At 35.6% G+C, this 11,622-nt stretch overlaps 1 protein-coding gene across 12 annotated transcripts in view; it reads right to left on the bottom strand.

Moving 5' to 3' along the window:
* CREM (cAMP responsive element modulator) overlaps positions 1-11,622 on the bottom strand; it is a 112,597-nt gene that overhangs the window by 64,537 nt on the left and 36,438 nt on the right. For 7 of the 12 annotated variants that reach the window (XM_055087810.1, XM_055087811.1, XM_055087812.1 and 4 more), the window contains 2 exons: positions 9,029-9,126; positions 8,747-8,889 (listed from right to left, as the gene is read on the bottom strand). In XM_055087810.1, the coding sequence (XP_054943785.1) occupies positions 8,747-8,889; positions 9,029-9,126 (241 nt within the window). Of the gene's footprint in view, positions 1-458; positions 648-8,746; positions 8,890-9,028; positions 9,127-11,622 lie in introns of all 12 variants that reach the window. The other 5 variants (XM_055087805.1, XM_055087806.1, XM_055087807.1 and 2 more) reach the window with 1 other exon arrangement.

The raw sequence follows: 11,622 nt of genomic DNA, 5'->3' as shown, positions 1-11,622 counted from the left end.
CCCTGGTGGCGCAGTGGTTGAGAGTCCACCTGCTGATGCAGGGGATACGGGTTCGTGCCCCGGTCCGGGAAGATCCCACATGCCGCGGAGTGGCTGGGCCCATGAGCCATGGCTGCTGGGCCTGCGCGTCCGGGAAAAAAAATAAAAAATAAAAAAAAAATAAAAAATAAAAAAATAAAAACTTCATTCATGTTTTCAACTCCTTTTTTCCATTATGCTACTCTGAATTTAACTTTTCTTTAGAGCCAATAAAATCTGCTAAAAATTGAAAATTGTATAATTTATTTAACTTATTGTTTAATATACTAAAATATTTCTTCTCCAAGCCTTTTTAAGTTCTCCCTCCCTCCCCCGAAAATCTACCTCCTGTGTATTTCAGAAAACTATGAAATCACCACTAAATGGAGTGCTATAGTAACCCATGGGTATTCTAAATGTATTAGATGAATGACATATACCTTGAACCACCACCTGGCTGCCTGGGACAAAGAACTGCTGTGTGCCATCTGCTGACTGTGCTGCGTACTGTACAATTGTAGCACCTGGCGGAGGAGCTCCTGAATTTGTCATTGTTAATGCCTGCAGTCCCTGAACACCATCAGATCCTGGGTTAGAAATCTGGATTGTTCCACCTTGGGCTATAGCAACTTAACAGAAAAAGAAAAGAAAAATTAGAGAATTTCAAGATTCATTTTTAATAATCCCATATAGGAAGAATATACTCTGGATCTATTTATTACCAAAGCTTCTCATTCTCAAGTTACCCTTAATTCTCTATGCTAAATTGGTAATGGGCTCCTCCTTCATGGGGCAACACTCTGAAAAAGCTCAAAACACTTGAAAATATCTGATATTCAGAACTGTTTGAAATACACAGAACTCATGGAGTTGTCCTCCTCTCTGGCATCCATCCAACTAAATTATTTAAGAGGAAGAGTGGAGATCAGACAGGGAGAAAGTCCAGGTTTTGATTTTCTCCAGTCTTTCATATATTTTTAGTTATAGATAAACAACATTCTTCTACCATTTAAGAAATGGTCAAATTCCATTGAGCATTATGATTACAATGAATTTATAATTTGTTCAGTAACTACTTGTCTAATTTATCATCAAAAGAAAGTAGCCTTTAATGAAATATATATATACAGTATAAAGCTTTAAAACATATATTTATTAAAATATACATTTCTATATATTTATATACTTATTAAAACCTATATATAGTTTTAGACTTGAGGTTTTAAAGCTCAAGTCTACAAAACTGTAACCTTTGCCATTTTGACTATGTCAGGAGAATCCTGAAATATAAAATGTTAAGTTGGAAAGAACCTTAAAAGGTAACTGTATTGAAAGACTTTGTGCTACATTTACCTCTACAAAGTGTCTTGAACTGTAGCTAATGGCAACAAATATGAGGTAGACTTCCTTTAAATACTGAGACTTGCCAGCCATGTTTAAAAATTAACTTATTAACAGAAAGTTTCAAAAGAATAATTGATCAAATGTTATGTTTTTAAATTTCACTCTAATGGACAAATAAGTACTATTTAAAATATCTGAGAGTTCTATACATTTTAACATAAAGATGACAACTCCATGATTTAATTTAAACACCAGAGGTTAAGTGGAACAAGGGCTATTCTTTAAAAAAATCACATATAAACCAGCTAGTTAGACTTTACAATGAAGATAAAAATGACACATAATCAGAATAACACGACACCTATAATTCAATGTAAATGCCTTACAGGAATGCTGTAGTAGTGTCTAAAATATAGTCTGAATATTTCTGAGTTAATTCCCTAACTTTGTAACGGCATCTAAGCAAAGGTGACAATCTGCTCGAATAAAACTATCAGAACTATTGGTAAGATTAACAACCACCACCACAACAAATCTTCAGTTCTAGGGCCAACACAGAAAGATGGGTTAACATCTTAAAAAGATTTCAACACAGAGGCGCTGTCTGGTTTTAGTTTGTTGGCAGGCTGCTATACAATTGACAGAAACTAAAGAATCAGTTACCAAAATGTCAACAGCGCTGTGGTTGAGAAACTCTGAAGTAACCTCACTTTATTTGTCCGGCTCATCTAGAGCATTATTTTCCGTACACATTTTAAAAACAAGATTTCACCATGACTCTCCAAAGATTTCAAGGTCTCAGGACTCACCGCTTAATAATAAAAGGGTTTGAAAGAAGTCTGAAAAAGAAGAGATATTGCTTCCTTGGATCTTCATGGCTGGACATGAATGAATTTCATATGTTATATATTTGAATGAATATTTTCAGTTGACAGTTTGTTGTCAAAGAAACAGTGCTTTAGAAAGAACAGACATAGGCAGTGTAACCCCAATGTTAAGAAGCACAAAGCCTAGCATACAGCAGGCACTCAATAAATATGATGAATGAATGGCTATCATTTCAAGACAGAATATATAAAAATGACTTAAGCCACATGTGAATCCATAAGAGTTAAATGAAGTATGGTTTCAAATTATAATTATAGAACTTAATTTTCCATATTGACAGTACAATTATAGAGCTTTTGAACTAGTAAAAAATCTGAGTAATTGCTTCAAAGGATAACAACCATGAAATAGGTAGATAAAAATCCTTACTTTCTTCTTTTCATACTTGATTTTTTTCACTTTTTTTTTTCATTGTTTCCCCATAGTTCCAACCAAACATCTTTGCTTTCATACTGTGCAAAGCTGATATATCAACAATCTGTTCCTCTTATCATTTTATTTTCTGGTCATCATATAATTAGATGTGGAAAACAAAAGACAAACACACGCACACAGAAGCTGGCTCTAGGGGGAAAATGTTTCTACTGATGAGTCTTGTCTTTTAGTCTAACTTTTTTTATACCAAAGGCACTCTTGATTTTGGCACTATCAAATGACAGTGGACCCGCCCATGTAAAAATGTAGCCTCTCAATTGACAATATTCCCAATGCGTGAAGATTTCCCAATGCGTGAAGATTTCCCAATGCTTCAGGATGCGAGAAATAGGCTGTGTGTGTGTGTGTGTGTGTGTGTGTGTGTGTGTGTGTGTGTGTGTGTGTGTGTGTGTATTCAAAAGATTTGAGGAGGAAACTTTTTAGGTTACAAAATATTCAAGGATAGCATAATTATTTTAAATAAATATACATCAATACAAATTAAATAGCAGGAAAAACTAAAATGAAATTAACTGAATGAGTTTAGTTATGTCTTGTTTTAACTAATTATTATTTTTTTTAACTTATGGAACTTTTCTAGCAAACATAAAAGGTGAAAGAATTTTGTGTCGTTTATTTTCCCTACCCATTCATTCCAAACCTTTTTCTGTGTCTGGAGTATTTTAAAACAAATCTCAGACATCATATCTGGCATATCATTTTAAAATAAAATCACTGGCCCATATCAAGGCCATTAGCAACCATTGAAAATAAAACACCTTTGTATTTCCTACTAATTTTACCTTGGGGACCTAGGTTTTATTAATGCTTTCTTGGACTGATGCATGCAACTGAGGCATAAGAGCTTACACATATGGCCACTTTGTTGTTTGTAATGAAGAGTCCACACAAGTCTATGAATACTGATTAGGATTCAAGCAGAAGTAAAAGTGGTTTATTATTTTAGAGTACATGCACACTTATTTTCCTCTTTTAAATAATCCTAATAACATTACAGTTTGATGAAATAATCTAAATTGAATTAAAACTGAACAATTAGATTATATAGTCAATTAAATTCTACTTCAATGTCCATTATTAACTGATTCAAGCCTGATAGTATGTTATCTGCTCATAGTAGTGATGGGTAGCGGTTGAGCTCTGTTGTCCTAGTTGCTCTGGGACGTACCTAACTTTTTGTCCCGTAATGTCTCAGGTGAGCTATATTCCATAATTAAGTAGGTCGCTCTATACGCACAGATTGAATGTTGAACACACTGACCTTACGTTAAAAAAGAGTTTGTCTAGAGAGAGTGTAATTCGTTAATTAACTAAGTATTTTTCTACTAAGTTAGTTTTAGTGGTTACACAAATGTCTTCATACACATTCTTATATAGTTATGATATTTAGCCTCAAATCAGAATTAACCCAAGTATGGTCTCCCCATCTCCAACTTACCACATACAATGGTAACCAGGATGCTATCATATCAACTAGTCTAGGCAATCAATTCTTTAAAAATTCCTGGTATAAAAAATTGTGTTTAAAAAAATCTGCTACTTCTACTACTCATTGCCATTGAGCACTTCTCCCCTAGAGCGATTAATATCACTAAAGCAAGGAAAACACTACTTACAGGATGAAAATTCAAGAGTTTTGATTAAAAAAAATTTTTAATAAAAAATATTTTAAAGTCTTGTATAATCAATAAAGAAGGAAGAAGAGAAAAATAAGGGTGGAAAACTGAAAAAAAAAAAGAGTTCATGACCAAATGAGGAAGGAGCAGAATTTATTTAAATTAAGATTTTATCTGACCTCTTTTCATGTGATGCTAACATCTTTTTAACCCTAAACCTGTATATATGAGCTAATTCAAACACATAAACATGTAAATGTTTAATTACTTATGATTTAAAACCATCTTTATTCCAAATTGCAATAAAAGGATTCATAAATAAAACTTCATCGAATGAACTTTAAAAAGGAACAGCAGACCTTATTCCAGTGAATTCTTAGATTGAAATTCAAAAAGTAAGCACAAAACAGAAGCTGTGAGTACCTGTGCCTTAAAGGCAAGAGGTGCCTACCTCTTGAATAAAGACTAAAGAATAAATGCTAAAGAAAAATAAATACTAAAACCACCTCCTGCTATAACAAGAACAGCAACACCAAGCTTAAAGAGCCAGATTTACATCAAGTAGATACCATCCTAAGTTTGCTTTGAAAGGTACCTTTGGAGCATGTAAGAAAAGTCACTCCTAAGAGCAGTAAATGCAACTGCATTTACTTAGAATGTGCAAGCCTATCGCGCAAATTCCTCTTACAAAGAAATGGAATCGGTGTTTATTCATTTGAGCCTCCTAAGAATTCTGAATTCTTCAAGCAGTCCACAAAGTTCACAGATACCTTTCTTCATATGGTGGATTTAGGATTGACCCATTTACCTATAGTGTATAGGATGCCAGCAAAGATGACTTAATAGAGATTCACTCTACCAAGATTCCTAGTAAAATAAAGTAGGAGCAAGCAAAGAGACAGGGATATTTAGGAAAAAATAATTTGAAGTCTTAAGTGACAGTCCTTAATTGGTAAGGGAAGAAGTAGGGTAAAGTAGACGGGGGATTAAAAAAACCCCAAAAAACCGTCTTTAGAGAAAATTTAATGAATTAAGAAACTTCAAACATTTAAATTTCTTTACCTGCAACAGCACATATAGAAGAACCACAACTTCTACTGTTTGTGAATTCACTCCCATTTAATGCATGTCTTGAATGTCATGCAGCAAGTAACATTCTTTGTTAATTCTAAGACTATCTGAACCACTATCGTTGAGAAATATTCTCTTGAGACAAAACAGGTTTTCTTTGACCAGAATGACTTAATTGGCATACAGCAAACCTATCACTAAGATCTGTACTTCCAGCAAAGTTCTGTAAGCGGAGGTCACTTTCTTGGTGTTACAATAATGAATCCCTGCCTATTTTAAGTTATTTTCCCTACTCCGGGAAATAGCCTGTTCTAACTTTCACTTCTTATCTTTGTGATTTAAAAAAATAAGTTGAAATAGTAAGGCCAACTTCCATCAAATATCTCACTTTCAACTACTAAAAATGTGACTACCTGTATATGAGAAAACCTGAATTTTTATTTTACTTCAACTTTGACTCACAAAGTTGAACACTCCTTTTACAGTTCTTTTGTTTTTAACTCCAACTAACTCATTATAGCAAATTAAAAATAAAAGACCTAAAACAATAATTTTTGAAAAAAAGAAACAAAGTAAAGTTTGGGAGAAAGTCATCCATGGATAAAAGTAGAAGAAAGATTTAAAATTTTTTTACAATAAAAGGCTATAAAAGGGTCTCAAAAATAGGTACATGCAAATACACAGAAAAATCTCCAGAAATTCTAGTAAAATAAACTCTATTCTAAAAACCAAAGGACACCAGTAATTGTTTCTATTTCTAGATATTTAAGAATATTTAATCATTAATTTCTGTTAAGTTACTGCTAGTAAGAAATGGTTGATGAAAATGGATCTTGTATGTATAAATATACATTTAAAGCAAATGTCTTCTACAGAAAAGTTTAAATGTTAGTATGCACTTTTCAAATGAAAGAATTATCTACATAAACAAGTGTCACTAATTATCATTTTTAACATAGGTAATATCCCTTCCTTTGAACCAATAAAATGGCAATTTTTAACCTGCGGACAGCACAGGTAGGACAACCACAACTTTATATTAAAATAACTGCCAGGATCATACTGTATGGGTCCAAATTAAGAAAGCTAAGTAAGAAATTGTCCATGACTCCTGATGTGGCAAATAGAGAAATGTCTAACTTCTAAACATTTGATTTTCTAGTTCTCAACCAGAACTCCTGACTCCACTCCCGCACACCCACATACCCCACACCCAAGGTAGTGACACTTACATCGAGCCCCCAGCTGCAAGCACGTGCTAAGAGCACAAGAAATAAAGGCTTTGATGCTGGCTGGGGGGAACAGTTTAACGACTGGGAGTGAGACACTGCCACAGCTGGCTTACATTTCTCTGTTTCATGTCAAAAGTATCATGTCTCTCTTCCCCAACAGGTAAAATCTGTTATCTTCGTTTGTCCTCACATTAACCTCCGAGTCTGGCAATCTAGTATTATTCACACTTCAAAGACTAAAAACCTGAGATTCGAAACTATCTCACTGTGATCCAGGTAGTAACTGGCAGGACCAGGTGCCACCTTCCCCACGTCATCTCCAGCTTCAACAACCTCTCCAAATTCTCAGCTAATAATCTAGGCAAATTCACCACAGCATCCTCGCCCATGTCACTTATAAAGAGATCAATTCCTAAGCAGCATCAGGATATGCCAGAGAAATGTTTCAGACGACACACAGCATCTTAGGTCACCCTCCAAACTTTAAGATGTCTTAGCATTATTTCAGCAGTAATTTCCAACCTTTTCATGACACAAAACAGAAAATGATAATAGGTGTACAGCCCACTGCTCAAGGCCAGAGCTGACCAGCCAGGAGGTTCCAGCAGCTCCAAGCCCTGCCCGGCCACACCAGTTCTAAAACTCTCACCATCTACTCCCAGTGGGTCAGACAAAAAAGGCACAGAAATCAGCGAAGTAATAAAAGAGAAATGAAGGTGAAAACCTCAAGGTCTAACTTTGACAGACCATGGGGAGTTTTCTTTTCCTAATGTCAACTTTGGACATATTCATTCAGCGCCCTGTACAGGGTGTGGACAAATTATACGTCAGTTCTGTCAGGTATCAGCGTAGGAGCTACCCAAAGAACAGGAATCACCAGAGCAGAATTCGTTTAATACTGCAAATCTACCACCATTAAAAGAAAAACTCTAAAAAACTAATGACTAAGGCTTCCCCATAGATTATAGCTTGCTTTAGCATCCAGGTCGTAAGTTAAGACTTGAGATCTTTTGTAGGTATGTTACTTTTTAAAGGGAAAACAGAAAATACACCTAAAATCTTAACACTGTACTTGGAACAATACAGTAACAAATGCCACACATATTCCTGTACCTAACTAGCTTGTTTAAAAAAAAAAAACACCTTTGTTTCTGTCCCTTTCCTCTCTTTTCCTCCCCACTTTTCTTTCTAGCTCTCATTTTAAACTAAAGTATTTTTATATATAAAAATTATTGATTTGGGAAAAGACTAGTGCTTTAACTGAAACAAAAAGCACAGAATTAACAGCCCATTAAAATGCACAAGACTAAACGTGAATGTATCTGTTTATTTACAGCTTTCAGTACTTAAAATTTCAAATAAAATGATCTGTCCAATTGCTTTAGTTTAAAAAAATAAATCATTTTTCCATTCTCTTCTAGAAAAAGCTGCAGCACAAATTAACACAGTAGAGAGTACTGAAAACAGAATTACATTTAAAACATAGTTTAGAAAACATATGCACCTCTTTTACATTAGTAAGTATAAAATGTAATTGCTGGTAACAAAAGCCAACAAGAATGAAATAGACATTTATATCTTATTATGTTCACATGTATCATAGGGACAAAAACAGTAAGTTTTAAACTTTTACTAGATATGAATATACACATATAAATAAGAAAAACCCTCCCTTTATTTTTACCCCAAAGTTTTCTTCTATCTTCAGTAAAAAAATTTTTTACTTTTCAAAAGTATATGACAACTGTCAGTACAAATCTCTCACTTCTTTAACATGTACTTTTCACACTATGATACACAGTCTAGGTATAATGATGCATTTTAAAATGGGTCAGTTTAGGGCTTCCCTGGTGGCGCAGTGGTTGGGAGTCCACCTGCCGGTGCAGGGGACACGGGTTTGTGCCCCGGTCCGGGAGGATCCCACATGCCGCGGAGCGGCTGGGCCCGTGAGCCATGGCCGCTGAGCCTGCGCGTCCGGAGCCTGTGCTCCGCAACGGGAGAGGCCACAACAGTGAGAGGCCCGCATACCGCAAAAAAAAAAAAAAAAAAAGGGTCATTTTAGTGCCAAAACCCGAGATGCTTCAAGGAAACTAGAGAGACTTAAAGTTAGCAGTACGTCATATGGAATTGCAGCATACATACTGTATTGCCCCGTGCTAGTCTGATATATGCTAGTCGGCACTGCCATAGCAGCGATATTAGGTGACGTTCCTTCTTCCTCGGATTTTTCTTCTTCAATCTTGGGAAAACCAGGCACATCAGAGGAAAGGTCATTCAGTATTTTTCTAAAATATAATTTAACAATATAAATAATTAAGATACATGAATAAGATTTAAAACAGAACAGCTATAATGGGAGAATCTGATGTATAATTATTCTCATTTTTTGGAAACTGTATCATTACAGTAGGAAACTTAACTTACCTGTAAGAGGGTCTTCGTGAAAGGATTTCTCTGCGTTTATGAAAATCAATTACACTTTCTGATTCTGCAGACTCATCTGTCTCTGCAATTGTTGCTACCTTAGATTTGTGAGTTCCTGAAATGCATCATAAAATAAAATCAATTACACTTTCTGATTCTGCAGACTCATCTGTCTCTGCAATTGTTGCTACCTATAACACAAGAGTTCCTGAAATGCATCATAAAATCCATGGTATCTCCTTCATTCACAACACGGTGCTTAAGGGTCTCTCTGCGTGCAGCACTAAGCCGGGCGCTGGGGACAGAACACACTGAGACGCACTAACCACGCTCACAACCTGGCGCAGAGGAAGAGGCAGCACAGACAACAACACTTAGCTGTAGAACCAGCCTGTGTGCAAAGGATGGCACAGATAACATATACTGCAGAAATGCAAATGAGTGTCAGGCAGCCTTCAGGAAAGCACTCAGCGTAAGATACACAAGACCTAAGATCCAACCCTGAATATATCTCATAAATCCAGCAGGGGGTGAGCCAGCGAGTGACAGAGGCAGAAAACAATACCACTGCTGACTTATGCTGGGTCTTCAAATTAGACATTAGATAGGCCCAAAGAAGAAAGAATATTTAAGCAGGTAAACACGTGGGTAACAAGCCTGGCTAAAGTTACAAGAAGTAGGTGGGGTGGGCTTGATGGCAGTAGGTCTTGAAGGTCAAAATAAGGAATTTTTCCTTAAAAGAAAGATCAGAGTTTTAAATACAATTTCATTTTTTCAAGTAATAGTATAATAACAAATAGTAAAGAAAGTCAGGAAACTAAAATAATGAATCTCTCTACAACATGACTGCTCTCAATATATTCAGCCATCTATCATAGGGGCTAGGATAGTTCTGAGTTTGCAAAACTCACTTTACTTAATATTACAATTATATGGGAATTTGATTTGGGCACAATCAAAAAAGCTTATTAAAATACCAACAATGCAGGCAGGAATATAGACTTCCCAAGGCACACGGATGAACATATATGTTCACCTACACGTATGACCATGCATCTCTGGTGATGAACACCCTACACATAAGCACACTCATCCATGGAGAACTTATTAGAGAAACTGTCACTGAAAATCAGACAACCATATATCATCACCAAATATTTATCACTTTAAAGTGGGCTTCCACACATCTCTTGTACAATCATAACAACTCCCTTATGCAAGGTAGGCTATTATTTTAGAAAGTGAAAACTGAAGTTCATCACTTGACAGGTAGGAATTCTAACACAAGATCCACAGACACCTATCTCTACAAAGATAATCATATCATCCATTTAACAAAATCCAAACGAGCCTACTGAATATGAGATATTTACTTCCAGTACCAGCAAGGTTAAAACTAAGTAGAAATATTGATATCTGCACCCCAATAAAAGTCATAATACAATAAGGAGAGTGGAAAGATTTTCTTACTTTATAATTAGGGTCAGAAAGAGTCAGAAAGTCCTGGAATCAAAGTTCATTGCAGGAAAGAAAAAAAAAAAAAAGCAATACTGAGAATCACTCTTATATTTTTGAGAGACACCTGTGCTGAAAAGATAACCAAGCTTTTAACGCACATGGATTTATTACTTCAAGTGTCATGTTGCAACTCTCATCCTTATTCTGCAACAAACTGGATTCAAATATGCAGGAAAAGGATAAGACTGATTAAGTATAAGAAACTACATTTTCCTCAGAGATCCTTTTGTCATCAATTAGGTTCAAATAATTTCAACATTTAAAGGACAAAAACAAACTAACCTTAAAAAGGAACAGACATAAATTCAGTAGAAGAGAAAAGTATGCTTTTAAAAATGCATACTTAATAATTTACATCTGTTGATGCAAAGAAATGTTTTAGCTTCAAGAAATGTTAAGAATTTATGACCAACTTTGATGACAATAAATAACAAAACACATCTCTGGATCACAACCACAACACTAACCACGTCTAAAAAAAAAACCAAGGTTTAATCTGATGTATAAACGTAACACCAAGTAACAATAATATAATGTCACACATACTGAATTAACAATAAACCTAAATTTCTACACTCTAATGTGAGTACTGGTGAAAACAGCATCAGTACTACAATATTTACATTACCGTGTTTATCAGACATCTCCAAAGAATCCTCAAAATACTTTTAAGCATCTTTGGAGAGCATTGCTAAACATATCTAAGTTTGAGCAGAGAGCAACAACTTAAAGGAGAATGACTCAATCTGTAAATTAAGAGCTGACAATAAAACTACAACTCGAGTCAAATCTATGTATCTAGCAGGGCACAATGCACTTCACACATAAAAAGGAAATTCGTCTAAATGTTTAATAACAAGACTTGAGCATCAAAGCTACACAAAGGGGCTTCCCTGGTGGTGCAGTGGTTGAGAGTCCGCCTGCCGATGCAGGGGACACGGGTTCGTGCCCCGGTCCGGGAAGATCCCACATGCCGCAGAGCGGCTGGGCCCGTGAGCCATGGCTGAGCCGCCTGCGCGTCCGGAGCCTGTGCTCCGCAACAGGAGAGGCCCACGTACCGCAAAAAAGAAAAAAAA

Source organism: Physeter macrocephalus, chromosome 11 (genome assembly GCF_002837175.3).
Source record: "Physeter macrocephalus isolate SW-GA chromosome 11, ASM283717v5, whole genome shotgun sequence".
Taxonomy (NCBI): domain Eukaryota; kingdom Metazoa; phylum Chordata; class Mammalia; order Artiodactyla; family Physeteridae; genus Physeter; species Physeter macrocephalus.
The sequence above is the reverse complement of the archived record's forward strand: the minus strand, read 5'-3'. Positions and strand labels throughout refer to the sequence as shown.